At 50.8% G+C, this 15265-nt stretch overlaps 1 protein-coding gene across 1 annotated transcript in view; it reads right to left on the bottom strand.

The window, feature by feature from the left end:
• Nucleotides 1-14485, bottom strand: part of Sdk2 (sidekick cell adhesion molecule 2) — a 157225-nt gene extending 142740 nt beyond the window's left edge. The window contains exon 1 of the mRNA XM_041635933.1: nt 14351-14485. Within this exon, the coding sequence (XP_041491867.1) occupies nt 14351-14430 (80 nt within the window). The 5' untranslated portion in view covers nt 14431-14485. The remainder of the gene's footprint in view (nt 1-14350) is intronic.
• Between the last annotated feature and the right edge of the window lie 780 nt (nt 14486-15265).

Below are 15265 nucleotides of genomic sequence, written 5' to 3'. Positions count from 1 at the left end.
GGTCCTGATCCATGCCCGAGGCTCACTCAGCCAGGTGAAACCCCGCCCTGTAGGCAGCCTGGGGGTAGAGTCCTTGCTAGTGCTGCATGGGTATCAGGTGCGTGTCGGTGACGACTGTGCCCTGGCTCCCTGAGTGGACTCTTCTCTTTCCCCTGGAACATTTGCTCAGACCAGGGATCTAGAGGCGGCCCCATCACTCTGCTCCCCACCCCACCCCTGTTCCTCCAGCCCACCTGCCCAACGCATTCTCTCTCCACTCTCCAAAGTCACCCTTGCAGGTGACTTCGGAGGCAACTTCTGGATGAAGTAGACCAGAACTGTGTTAATTAGGCCCAAGGGGACCTGCCTGGGAGCCACCATCTGGAAACGGTGATTGTGAAGCCACTGGACACTGGCCAAAGCTGAGCGAAGGCTCAGAGACTGAAGAGTGCAAACCTGGTATTTTTCTGCGGTTTCCCCAGCATGTGGACTCTATCTCCCTTCTCCCAAATCTGGGCTGGCCTTGTCACTTCCCCGAGAGTGACAGCACAGGTTTCAGTAGGCCTGCAGCTTCTACCTGTGCCTCTCAGAGCATCTGACTCAGGGTCCTCCATGTCAGGAAGGAACGGCCACATGAGGGGGCCAGCCTCGAGCTCCCCCAGGAATTAGCCCAAGTAGACTACTAGAAGATAGGAGGGGCTGGCAGAGAAATGACGGACGGCAGTTCGCTTAAGTCACCAAGTTTTGGGGGTGGTTTTGGATGCAGCAGGACGTCCCTGGCTAGAAGTCATGCTCACGGTTGAGGTGAGCACGTTCTCACAGGCAGCAATCCCATTCTCAAGGGGTGTAAGGCTAAGGAGATAGCACAGTGGCTGCGGGCCTTGGCTTGGCTATGGCTGTCCCTTAGGCCCGTGCCCAGGCTCTTTCAGTGGATGGCCTTTCCTGGGTCCTATATTTGAGTCTGATAAAGGACCTCTCCCAGCAGCCTTCTGGGGCTCACAAGGATCTTTCTCTCTAGTCTTCTGGGGCCCACAAGGATCTCTCTCCCCCAGCCTTCTAGAGCTCAGAACCGGACAACCACCTGCATGCTTATTCATTCTGAGCCCGCACACCCACCCATATCTCAGCCTCAGGGGCTATGGTTCCTGATGAAACTCTCCTGTGTCCCTCACCGCTGCTCATGCCCACTCTCAGGGTCTCTGTGGCCCTGGGGATGTGAAAAACCCGTAGGAAGAGACTGGGGTTGAAGTTTAAAGCCACAAGGGCAGACATCAGAAGGGTGGGTGGGCCTTGGTGGGGAACAACAATCAGGGTAAAGACAACAGAGACATCCCAGGGGAAATTTCTGAGGTTGGGTTCTGAAGGATGACAGGGGTGAGGAGGGGGCAGGTAAGAAGGCAGCCCGTGAAGCAGGGGCTTGGTCAGCTCTCTAGGTATTTGTCCTGGTCAGCTATCTGTACAGTCTGGAGCATAGAAGAGAGAGATTGGGTCTATGCCTGTGTCCTGACTGAGAGCCAAGGGTAGGGGGCACAGAGAGACTTAAAGCAAGGGAGGGGGAACCCCCCCCAGGACAGCTGTGCTTCCCAGCCCAGCTGTTCGGGAAGAGGCAATGATCGCCTCATTTGCATGCCTTGAGAGGGCCCAGATCAGAACCATATGGGCCTCGGTGGAACTCACCTCTCTCTACCTCCCTATAGACCTTGAAAGCACGCCCTACGCCCATCCATGTGTGATGGTTACTAGGGATTTGGGCCAGACTCGAGCATGTCAATTTTGGGTGATGGATGATCAAATCCGTCTTAATTTGCATGTTAAATTTCTTCGTGGTGGAAATAAATAGCCTCAGCTCATCAGAGACAAGCTTTCGGGAGTCTTTCGTGTATACAGCAGCAGCCAGCCCTTCATTTACATGTTCCTTGCTTCCTAATATCGGGAACCTGGAGGTGCAGCCCCTGGTCCCCAGGGTTACAGGGACTGGCCATGGGAAATTCACTGGTTGTTGGAAAAGAGGGAGGGCAAAATAGGAGAAAAGAGAGGACGTGGCGAGGCATGTGTATTATTCAAGATGATTTCATGGTCCCTGGCCTGACTGCTTTGTGTCTGCACTGTGACCCTGGACATACATCAGTCTGCTCGCCTGGGACTTACTGACTCTTCTTCTCACTCCCTTTCTTCTCTTCCCTCATCCTCCTTGCCCTCCCACTTCTCCTCTGCTTCTCCCTCTTTTCCCTTTCTTCTTTCTTTTCTCCTCTTCTTTCAGACTGTTTGTTTTAGACACAGGATCTTACTGTGTAGCCCAGGATGGCCTGAGCATTGTGGCAATCCTCCTGCCTCTGCTTCCCACATGCACATACTCCAAGTCTCTGTATCCATAAATTTGTCATGGCTTCCTATGCCACCCTGTGAATGACAAGTGAGAACAGGAATGGCTGGGAAGTGCTGGGGTCAGGCTGGGATGGACAGACAAACAAGAGTCAGAGTGGAACCCACAACGCCTGAAGACCACAGCTCCTCTCTGCCGGCCCCAGCTTCACAGGGAATCCAGAAATTCATGGACATGTCCTGCACTACCTACCATTTTCTGATTGATGACCCCAGTTGTGTCCCTGTGGACACATGGAGATCCTGACGGAGTTTAGCACATATCCATGGGAAGTAAGGGCAGAGTGGAACTTCTGATTCGGGGGTCTGACCTTCAGCATGGTGACCGCCCTATTAGAGCCTCTACCCATAACACAGTCAACTCTACCATGGTTCCCAGCCCAACTCTATGGGATGATACCAAATCAAGCCAGCTCCTGAGATCCTTTTATCTGACAGCATGGTGCCCAGTCCACTCGCCCAGGGGGATTTGAGTGGACTAAGGGGCACCTTGGGTGACCTGGGTTTCAATTCCAAGTTACATCAGTTCTCACTCTGCCTCTAGGAAGTCATTTCTGTTCACAGCCATGATAGACCAACTGGGAGACCAATGGCTTGGCCTAGATGCTGGGCAAAGCCTTCTGGGTCTGTGGGATGCTCTCAAGGTCCGTGGTGTTCACCTTCCTCACCCTCAGCAAGCCCTTCCCTAGGCTCAGGTGCAGTGAGTGACACCCCCATCTAAACCCAGTTTCTTTGGGAATGGGGGAATGAAGGCCCCACTTCCTCTCAAATCAGAGCCTATTAAAGGAGAGGGTGAGGAAACAGGTTGCCATGGAAACCTAGCCAGGCAAGGTTTTTGAGACTTTGCCTGCTTTTTTCTGCCTTTCCACTTACACTCTGAACTTATTAGTTTTAATTGACATAATTATTGCAACGTCCACCGGAGGCACAAGGAGCCAGCTGTGCCTCTTGCCACCCACTGGCAGCCCTGACCCTTTGAGGCCGTCCCTGTCACTCCTCTCTCTCCTATGTGCCTCTCCTCTGGCTTTTCCTGCCACTCACAGAGGACGCTGAAGCCAGGCCTGCACCCCAGGTTGGTCTAGGCAGAACCTGCACAGAGGGACACAGGGATCCTCCCTGGCGAATGGATTAAGCTGGAGTTCAGGCTGTGCCAGGAGACGTTTCTGAACATCTCTGGGGAATGGGTCAAGGGTGTCACAGGAAATCAAGATCCACGGCCACAGCCCATGTCCTCTCAAAGCACTGTCCTGGCCGTCCCCACCAATGCATTTGACAAGGCTGCCCGGAGGAGGCCAGAGAGGGTTCTTTCTATATCCGAGGGCTGAGGTTGGAGGCCAGCTCACAGATGCATGGGCATGGCCAGGCTCTAGGGCCCCTCAGAGCCTTTATTTTAGAGGTATGTAAATGACAGCCTTCCTTGTCTGAGGTCAAGGAGCTGGGGCATCATCAAAGGACATGGTAACACTGTTATACCATTGTTCAGGTACACTAACTTGGGAGGTAGAAATTCCACAGGGCCCTACTCCTAGACATAGGATTACAGGCAACTAAAGATGGCTGAGAAAGGGAGACACCGACTTTCCAGGGGTGAAATTCATTATTTGATATTAAGTGGTCAGCCCTCAAACCATACACCTGCCAACAGAACCTAATGGCATTGGCGGGTTGTATTTATATATCTGTATGCATGTCTACATGTAACAATAATAATCAAAGGAAACGACGCTATCCATTTGAGAAGGAGGGAGGACGGGGAGGAAAAGGAAGGGAGAAAATGATGTAATTATATCTTGATTAAAATAAATTTTTAAAAAGGATACTAGAGTGACTGTGTTCCAGCTGGCTTTCTATCACTGTGATTAAAAAAACGTGACCAAAAGCAGCTTGGGGGAGGAAAGGGTTTATTTGGCTTACAGTCTACAGTCAATCATTGAGGGAAGCCATAGCAGGAACCGGGGGCAGGAACCTGGAGGCAGGAACTGAAGCAGAGGCCATGGAGAACACTGCTAACTGCTCCCCGTGGCTTGCTCCGTTTGTTTTCTTATACAACCCTGAACCATTTGAATGGCACCACCCACAATGGGCTGGTCCCTACCATATCAATCATTAATTAAAAAAACAGTCTTACAGAATTACCTACAAGCCAGTCTAAGGAAGGCATCTTCTCAATTGACGTCCAATGACTAGCTGGGCCTGTTGACAAAAACTAACCAGACAGGATAAACACCCTATTGGGTTGTCGTGTAAAGGAGAGGGGACCAGAGAAGGCCCCAAGAGGATCCACTGAGTAGCCCTTGTCTCTGTCCTTTCCAGTTGTGTTGATCTAGGGACTTTCAGAAATGGAAGCAATGGCTTCAGCTGCGAGAACCTTGGGGACATCGGGGCCTTGTTGGACACAGGTCCCCAAGGCAGGGTGATGTTCCTCTGTGCATATACACAGTGGCTGGGGGCTTTTTTGTTTTGTTTTGTGTTTCTGCTGTCACATCCGTAGAGGGCAGCAATTGTAATCTAGTGGGCAGAGACTAGGGATGTAACCTGTATCTTACCATGCATGGATACCTCTATAATAAAGAATTGCCTTTCCCTTAAAACTGGGAGCACCTAGGTTGGAAAAGCCTGCTCTAGTTCTCCTTTCTCCCAGATAGAACGAGGCTGGGCCCTGAGGGGCCTTCAAGCTATTGTGGCAGGAGGTGGGCCTGTGACAGCACACAGATTCCCTATAGCCTTCCTCCAAAGTGAAAGGAGTCAGTTTCTGGGTCCAGGGGAAGGACACCAGGCTGGGTCCTCTTCCTCCTCCTGGCCCACCTCCCCGCTCTCCCTATGGATTACAACATTTCTAAATTCGTTAACTTCTAATTACTGCCCTGCCTCTGCCCCAGTACACTGGCTTCATGTCACCTACATCTCTATTAAAATTCAATTTACGTCCATCATAACGGATTCCTGCACTTCAGCTGGCTCGCGTTGGCCTTCAGTTTTCAGATGCCCAAAGTGATGGTCAGGAGGCTGTGGGGCAGGCAGAAAGGGGCTGGTTTCATGGAAAGAAAGAGCTCCGGTTTCCTGGGACAGAATGACAGAGACCACGAGTACAAAGGAGACAGGGCTGCCTGTCCCACAAGAGGAGTCAGGTGAGAGGGGCCGGGGTCATTTTCTTGGTGGCTCTTAGACCCTCTTTTCTATTCAGCGTTCAGAGCTCACCTGTGTCTATATCTTCACCTCTAGGACCACCCTGGGAAGTAGCTACTAGCTTCTCAGTTGTTCCCATTTTATAGACTTGGCAGTGGGGGCTGGAAGAAACCATGGGCTCTAAGGTGGATGGTGAGGGCATGGGGAGGAGGGCCTGGGAAGCCCACCTTTGGTGCTGTGCTAGATCTCGTGGCTTGTCAGGGAGCAGAGGTGTGGAGGAGGCATGAGCAGAGGCAGGCAGGGGTGTTAAGTTGACCTTTCCGCCCCTCTGGCTTTCATGTGTGTCCCTGTTGCTTCCTCCTCTGGGTCTCATATCCCTCATGGAAACTTCTGGTAGTTTTTCTTGGTGTCTGCCCCCTGTCAATACTGGCATCATTATTTACTTCTGATCTTGTCCTTTCCGGGCAAGGATCTGTCATCATCACACTGTATGGCACACATCAATATCTGACTGCATGGACCCACGTGGTCTGTGACATCACCGCCTCCTGCTCGGAGTACCTCCCTTCATACCTCTCAGCTCTTCCTTACTCAAGCCAAGAGCTGCATACTCTTGGGTCTATCCCAAACTAGGCTCCTACTATCACCTCCTTTCCCTCTCCGCTCAGAACAACTGTCTGATGAAGTGGGAGGGGCTGGAGAGAGGAACCCAAAGGAGTCTCCAGACGGGGCTGGGCATCCATCAATCAGCCCTTTGGTTTGGAGGGTTTGTTAATGACAGTTAACAGACAGACACGAGGTGCTTAGAGCAGGGCGGGTCTGGGGTTAACGCTGGCTGAGAGTCCTCGGGAGCGTTCATCTTCTACACTGTAAATTTACATGACTGACTGGGACCATACTCAAAAGGCTGGGACTTGCAAGTGGCCTTATTCTGGGAAAGGACAACCCCTCCCACCCCGGGGCCACATGGAACAGGGGGAAGAACACAGGACTGAGGTTCAAAAAATTACCAAGACTCTCCAAATACTGCTGCAGTGTGGTCTTGGGGGGGAGGGGCTGTTGGCAATTCCTAGCTGAAAGGCAGAGACAGCCAAGGCCCTAGAGTTGTTACCAACAAAGGTTTGACTGGTTGCAGCCACCCACCCCACTGGGAGACCAGGTGCTTTCTGGGAAGGCCACTGGCTTCTCTTCCCTGCTGGTGCTTCTGTCAGTGACTCTCACTTCTAAGAGGAGGCTAGATATAGGGCTGGTGGAGAGGGAGGGACACAGTTGGGTCGCCTGGCTGCCAAGCTTGCCACCTTTTTCTCTGAAGAGGTTCAAAGGCTCTCCATGCTGTCTGTGTGTGCACATGTCCCTGCCTTATGCCTCTCACGGGCTGGCACACGTGGGCTTTCTCCTTCCTCCCGCCTCCCCAGGCTACCTCTGAGCTCCTAGATTCCATAGTTCCCTCCCAAGGGATGGCAGTTGGGCAGTAGGGTTGGCCAGAGAATTGGCTCTCTTGGCTTTTCCTCTATGCTGGCTCTTCCCCACTGGAACAGCCTTGGGCACCTGGCCCTGAGCTTTTTTCCCCCATTGGGACAGAAGGGCAGCAACCAGTGATGGGATAGGGGACAGAAGAGGTCTATTTAGAAAGTCTGTGAGGGTCTGTACAAGAAAGACAACACACTTGTGTACCTCAGACTTCCTGAGTCTGCACTAGCTCTTTGCATACCCACCCTTCCCTTTCTGAGTTCCAGGCTCCATGTGTGGAGAATGAGAGGCTAAGAGTAATAACACTCAACTCACAGGGCTGCTACGAGATGGCCAGTGTGAAGTCTCTGATGGGCATTGTCAGCGTCACTAGACAGTAGCTCTCCTCTGAATGCGTGCAAGTCCGGTTAGCTATGTGTGGGACTCTGTGTGTGTATACGTGGGACATCAGGCTCATCACATTATTTTCTTCTTCTTTAAGTGTGACAGCAACTATGTCACCATCATGACACAGAATAACCTGCCTGATGACACTGCCATCATTGTACATAGCCTGCAGAGTGCAGATACCCCTACAGACGGGCCCATGACGGAAAGCTATGCCCACGGGACTGAAGGGATGCACTCTCAGACACACTAGACCATCTGAATCTAGGAGAGTATCTCGTCTCTTCCTGGTTCCACAGCATGTTGCCAGTAAGCCATCCCTCGGTAAAACTGGACGTCTGCTAGAGGGGAGGGTGGGTCGTAGGGCTGTAACCTCTGGGAGGGTCTCCCTGGCAGTTCTACACTCCTGTGGGAAACGTAATTCCATTCTTAAGATTTGTTTTGTAACCTAGAGTGGCCTTCCCACCTGAATGCTATTTCCTGAATCTGAATCCAAGAGTGGGTTCAAAATGAACAAAGGCCTGTCACCAACAAGGAGCCAACCCTTCACTTGCCACCGGGGGGTGGGGGGGGAGGTTCTTTTAAAAAGGTCTCGGGACCGTGGCAGTGAGAGTGGAGCAGGTGTGCAGAGCAGCAGGTGTCAGAGGATGGGGTAGGTCCCTGTGAATCCTGAGTATGTCTGCTTGGTTATCAGTGTTGTCTGATGGTTCTATATGAGGACAGATGACCTATATAATCCTACAGCACCATTTATTACATGTATGTTACACTGGAGATGGGGTTTGACTTGTAGAATCTCATGGACCTCTCTACTGTGGAGCAACAGTCTTGTACCCTGTAAAGATTTGTCACTTGTATTGGTTTAATCAAATGCTGATTGGCCAGTAGCCAGGCAGGAAGTATAGGTGGGGCGACCAGAACAGGAGAATGCTGGAAAGAGGAAAGGCTCAGTCTATAGTTGTCACCCATGCAGAGGAAGCAAGATGAGAATGCCTCGCTGATAAAAGGTACCAAGCCATGTGGCTAACACAGACAAGAATTATGGGTTAATTTAAGATGGAAGAGTTAAGTAGAAATATGCCTAAGCTATTGGCCAAACAGTATTGTAATTAACATAGTTTCTGTGCAATTATTTTGGATCTGAGCAACCAGGAAATGAACGAACAGTCTCTGTGAATACCCCTCTAAGGTAACTGTTAGTGTGCATTGCTCTGAGAAGACAATGGAATACGGGAGACTAATGCTGCCCAAGATCATAGAACCAGTAGAGGCACCAACCCACTACTGCCAACTCAAAAATTTCTGCCCCTAGAGATGGGCATGGATTTGCTCACCAGCAAGACCAGATTAACCATATAACAGCAATAATAAAGTCAGCAATGGACCACAGCTATGATAGCCGTCTTGTAACATATAATAGAGCTGAAAAGATCTGGTTTTATAGCACAGTGGCCATCATGACATCCCAGCATGGAATGCATCATGTCTGTGCCTGTGCTGATGTGTCTCAAGCCAACAGCACTGCAGGTCACACAAAAGTTTTAGCCACATAGTTATGAACGGAACATGCTAGATGATACAGGGCTGGGTTATATACTGACTACATGATACTTTTTATCATTATTTTCACGTGCACACTACCTGCTAGTAAAACCAAGGCATTGTAAAATGGCATTGACTTATTATGCCTGCGGTAGTGTTCATTGTGTTTCCTGATTGAGACACAAGGCCACGTCAATCGGCTGACTTTGCTATTGATGCTTCTGTAAGTTCACCCTTTCATGTGCTGATAATGACAGGATTGTCAAGGACAAATTTCTCAGAACACATCCTGGACATTAAGGAATGCATGATTGTACTTAGATGCATAGGACTGCATTGGTATAAGTTGTGTGCGTGCACGCATGCGCACGCACACACACACACACACACACACACACACACACACACACAGACTCCCTACACGCTGAGTCTGTGAAAGAATAGCGGTCCCATCACAGAAGGTCATCAATGAGGTGTGACATGTCAGTGACCACACATCCATATTGCATCATGTGATCCTCAATACGTATTAGGGTAAGAAGGTGGAAGGGAAGGCCTGAAGACGTTGTGGTAGGCTGGCTGAGTGCACCCCTGACCTGACTCCCTGATAAGAAAAGAAATCTAGTAGACATCGCCTTACTGAGATAAACTGGATCAGGGCTGGGGGTGTGGCTTGGTCTATAGAATGTACACCATGCAGGCATGAGACCTTGAGTCCAATCCTCAGAACCCATGTAAGAAAGCCATTCATGGCGGTGCATGCTTGGAGTCCCAGCATCAGGAAGATCTAGGAAGACCACTGGGACTTGCTAGCCTAATTAGGGCTTTTAGACCAATGGCAGACCCTGTCTCTAAAATAGATGGATGGCATCTGAGTAACAAAACCTCAAATTCTCTAGCTACTACAGTAACATACACACACATGCATGAGAACTAGCACACATATTAATGTGTACATATATGTATACATGTAAGCCAAATGATGCAGGCAACCCAATGGCTGATGCCTCCAGTATGAAGCCTCCAGGCCACATCTATGTCACACTGCTCAAATGAGAATGTGTACAGGACAATGAAGCTGGAAAAAATCCACTCTGGGGGAAATTTAGTAAAGCTGGCTGGTGTCTCACATATACCCAAGCCAGTTGATCTGGGGGAGAAAGAACCAGGACAATGAGCCAATGCTCTTTGACTAGATCCTGTAACAAAAATAAACTGAATGGCCGTGAAGGACACTGGGCTAGGGATGGGGCTGCTCGAGAATGGCAGAAATGGAGAGATCTAGATATGAATGTACTAAAGGTGACAGAACTGTATCCATGTTCTGTCTCCACCATGTCACAGTTCTGTAGAACAGCCTGTCCTGAAGAAACATTACCTAACACGGAAGCTATAACCACAACCAATCCTTAAACAGTTGAGCAAAACCAATGTGCATATGTACGTATGTATGTGGAGAGAGAAGCAGGTCACATGTGAGTGATGGGTAAATGGTAAGATGTGTGCAGGTGTTCACAGCATGATACCTACTGTTTTCCTAAGACTTGACAATTTTCAAAATTGAAAACCTAAACATCAGCAAAAGCACCTACTCTGGCCAGGCCCCCACTGGGCATAGTGTGGGAAGTAGTGGAAACAAGAGGCTTCTATCTGCCCATCACCTCTCCTCCCACTTCTGCTAATGTCGTCTGTCCTCCTCTTACTACCCTGTGGCTGGAGTATGAAGAAATGCCTGTGCACACAACAAGTGTAGGGAGCATTCTACTGCCCACTGTAATGGGTTGGAGATGATCTGAGTTTGACCGATCAGGTCCTCTTCTGCAACTTTCTAAGTTAAGTTTCTGGGGATGTCCTATTCAGAGTAGTCATAACCTGCCCCCCCCCCCCAGCCTCCCCAGGTCACTCAGTGTGTGGGAATGAAGCCTGAACCCAGAGGTAGGGATAGCAAAATAGTCTATAGGGAAGAGGGCTAGGATTTACCAAGCTCTGGGTTCAAAGATCCACAGTTCCTGGAATAATCAATGCTGTGGAGGTTCTTACCTTAGTCCTGTGGTCTGTTCATAGTGTTCAGAAGGCAAAGGATCATGGGATGTAATAGTCACAAAGGGCAGAGGAGAGGCGAGTGTGTGTGTGTGTGTGTGTGTGTGTGTGTGTGTGTGGAGGGAGGGAGGGGAGAAGGGGAGAGGGAGGGAGAGGAAGAAAGAGACAGATAGACATACATACAGACATGGAGAGACAGAGAGAGTGGGAGGGAGGGAATGAGGGAATGAAGGAGGGAGGGACAGAGGGAGGGAAGAGAAAAAGTGAGAGAAAGACAGATAGACAGACAGACACACACACACACAGAGATATACAAAACTGGGCTTTCTGAAAGTCACTTGGATGGGGCCCAGGGAGGGCTGGGAGAGTTTGGACAAAGAGGCAAGAGAAAATAAACATTCAGGACATGTCTGGAGACCCATAAACTGTCTGGCTTGCTGGCAGTGTCTTCCCTAGATGGAACCAGGGAACCAGCATGAGGCCAGGAGACGCCACTGGACACTGACCATGAAGAGTGCAAAGGTCACACGGAGGAGCCTGGCCCTAACTCACAGCCACAGCTAGTTTTTGATGAACCGGCCATCCGACCACTTCCCATTCAAGTATCTCATTGCCGCCATACCATGAAAGCCGCCGTTCCTGCAGCGGCAAAGCGATGGGCTGAGCTTCCCAAGTGGAAGCTCATTTATTTCCCCTGGATGACTTCCACCCAGCACAGCTATAAACCGGGATATTTGCATTCTCCCCGCTGCTTTGTTTTCTAGAATTTGCAGAGCACAGTTAGCAGAAAGATGGCTAAGGATACACATTAAGGAAACAATTGCAGCGATCCTTTCTCCTTGAGAGGCAGGGTGGTGGATGGAAAAGACTCTCAGCTCTGGAGTCACGCAGCTCATCTTACAAGAAAAAGTTTGTACGTGCGCGCTGTGCGTGCATGTGCGCACGCCGTAGCACATGTAGAAGCCAGAGGACAACTTTTGAGAGTCGCTTTCCCCCTCTGTCTTGCCTGGAAGTGGGGGGTCTCTCTTACTGCTTTCTACCGCTCTACCACATACTCCAGGCAAACTGGTCCCTGACCTCCTGTCTTTGCCTCCCACCTCACTGTAGGAGAGCTGGCCTTACAGATGTGCACCACCACATCTGGCCTTTCAGATAAGTCCTGGGAAACCCAGCTCAGGTGGCCAGGCTCGTAAGTGCTTTTACCCACTGAGCCGTCCCCCAATCTCTGTAGCTTATCGCTGAAGCTCAGCTTACACGGCTGACCTTGGGTGGGCCCTTGAACCTGTCTAAGCTCCAGCTTATGTATCTGTGAAATTCATAGGCTTGTTGGCAGAATCCAGTGGTGTTACTCCATAACATACATCACCACGCCGACCCTCTATGAGACCTTTCTTCATGAATCATGGTTATCACCATCATAACTGATGCTGATTGGGGGCGTGTTTTGGGGACAGAGTCTCATCTCATTCTTTACATCCTTTTCCCAGGCTGGCCTGGAACTTGCTAGGTAGCTCAGGTTGGTCCTAGACTCAATATTTTCCTGCCCTTAGGCTCTTGAAGTCCGGGATTGTTGACTGTGCAATTGTGCCTGGTGGTAGCATCTGCCGTAGTTGGGTCCGATGGCTCACTAGATGCTGCCCAAGAACCATTTCCAAAGGTAGCCCACTCCATCGGTGAGTGAAGCTGATGGTTGGCAGTGCTGCAGTGTTGAAGGAATAGCTTAGCTGGTGAAATGCTCACTGTGCCAACATGAGGACCTGACTCTGACCCTCAGAGCTCACTTCTTTTTCCTCCAAACCTGGCCTTGTGGCATGCGCTTGTAACTCTAGTGCTGGGGAAATGGAGACAGGAAGATCCCCAGGGCTCATTCGCCTCCCAGCCTCATTGAATTGGTCAGTTCCAGATCTGTGAGATCTATCTCAAGGAGAACAGTGGATGGAACCCAAGGAAGAACAGCCACTGAGGTTTCCTTCCAGCCTCCAGGCACATATGAACTCATGTGCACGTCTGCTCTCATGCATGCATGAACACACATGTGCACACACATACCGCTGATCCTTGATCCAAACTGGGCTTTGCTGCTGAGTGGCACCCACCTGTACCCTGGCACTATAGGGTACCACAAGGGGCTTGGATCCAACTAGGGAACAAAGCCTCTTCCCCCAGGGTCCTTCTCCAGCTCCCTAGCCAAGGGCAAGCAGGAGGCTGCTTTTAAACCTGTACTTAAAATATGTTTCTAGAAAGCTCTTGGTACCCCATTCAACTAAGTTCCCACCAAAGAGGATGTAGGGACCCTTTTACACACTGTCTACTGTTCCCGGTGATGCCATGTGGTAGTCAGAAATGGCTCCAGGTACCCAAATAAAAGCTATCATGTAGGCTTCTTGGAGAAGTCCTGCTGGCCTCCATGTAGGAGATGCATGGTCTATAATAGCTGGCAGAGGAAGATGGTCTCTTACTTCCTGGTGTTCTCCACACAACCTCCCCAGAGGGGATGGTGTGGCCTCTTCTCCTTTGTTGGCTGATATGGTCAGCCTGCACCAGCTGAGCCAGAGTGGGGTCACAGTCACCCCAAACTCTGGCCTTCTTGCTTCATAATGGAAAGGCTGACTATCTGGAGAGGGTGGGCAGCTGCTCCGGTGGCCAACCCCCCTCTTATTTGCATTTTCATCCCTGGTGACAGATTTGTATCAGCGTCCCCAGGGCAGGACAACCTTGTTTCCCCAACAAAACCGATTATGCACATCAGGTTTGGGGATTAATCACAGGCAAGGGGCTGGGATCCAATAAGAAAAGGCAGAGATGGGAAGATAAGCGTGGGAGGAGGGAGCACGGGGCATCCCTGTTCTGCAGGGCCAGGAAGTAAGCAGAGGCCAGGCTCCACTGGGGGAGGGCCCCTCAGATATGTTACTGGTGGCAAAAATTCACCTGTGCTAACTCCGTGTTCTCACTCCCTACTTGTCCCTATTCAGCCAGAGTGAGGGAAGGGAGGAGTCATGAAGTCCAATGCTCAGGACAGGTCCCCTTCATCTCCCATCCACCCGATCCCCCAAAGGCATGTCTCCAGTGTTGCTGCCTCCCCCATTGCTGCTTGTCCTATTCCATTGACTCCAGCCTCCTTCAATAGAATTTTCTAGACATGGTGGGGTTCTTTCCAGGGGAGAGGAGGTGAGAAAGGCACTAGTTACATCCTCAACGCCATCTCTGCCCCATCCAGTGTCATATCGGCAACACCCAGGCCTACCGCTCGGCCATCTAGTGTAGGCATCACCAGAGTAGGGTGTCAACTCCAGAGTAGGGCGGTCCCAGCCTCTCGGGAGTATTGCATGGGAGCCTGTGACCTGTGTATGTACCCAAGTCTCCCACCCTCCTTTCTCTGGATAGGGAGATGCTAGCCCCAGGCAGACAGGAGGGGAAGACTTGCCTGTACTCCAGCGAGAACCTGGTCAGCTCCCGGTTGTTGTGCAGCCACTTGAACTCCAGCGGCCAGCTGCCCTCGGCCATGCACGTGAGCACCAGCCGGTTCCCCTCCAGATGCACTTGTGTGCGCACTGGCTCTGTCTTGAAGTACGGCGGAACGTCATCTGTGGGAAACAGGGCACAGAGCCACCAGTTAGCACTTGCTCAACACCACGTGTTGGTCCACTGGATACTCAAGGCAGACAGAGCAGGGGCAGCTGGGTAACCTGCCTAAGGTCATACGCTGAGAAGGATCTGAACTCGGGCCAGTGTGATTCCGGTGCTTGGTGCTCAGCATCCTCACCTATCAAGCAAAGCTTTGCCCGCTTACTCTCCTCTCTTTCCGACCTCTGCCTCTGTTCCACCCTCCCCAACGCCCATCACTTCTGGTTTTCCCAGCCCCCGCCACCTCTGGAAGTCTTATCCAGTTCTCATCCTTTGCTTCTGAGTTTTAAAACTCCAGGAAAGAAAGAAAAGGGATGCCCACTGGGCTTCAGCCAAAGGAAGGTAAGCTCGACTAGGAAGACCCAGAGCTGTGGTCCTTGGGAGATGGCTCAGCTGTTGTGTAGGAATGGGGACCCGAGTTACAATCTCCAGCGCCCACATAAACATCCAGGCTTTGGCACATACACCTATAACCCCAGCACTGTTGTGGGGATAGAGGCAGAAGGATCCCTGGGGCTTGTTGGATGCCAGCCAGTGTAGCTCCAAGTTAATGAGAGACCCTGTCTGGAGAGGATAAGGCAGGGAGTGACATCAACATACTTAATGTCCTCCTCTGGACTCCATGTACATGTGTGGGTGAGTGAACCTGTACACATACATGTACAGAGACAACACACACATGCACACACAAAGGGAAAAGAAACACACGGAACTG

Source organism: Microtus oregoni, unplaced genomic scaffold (assembly GCF_018167655.1).
Source record: "Microtus oregoni isolate MIOR12 unplaced genomic scaffold, Mior012 000048F_ref0000485, whole genome shotgun sequence".
Classification (NCBI taxonomy): domain Eukaryota; kingdom Metazoa; phylum Chordata; class Mammalia; order Rodentia; family Cricetidae; genus Microtus; species Microtus oregoni.
This window is presented reverse-complemented; position numbering and strand designations above follow the sequence as displayed.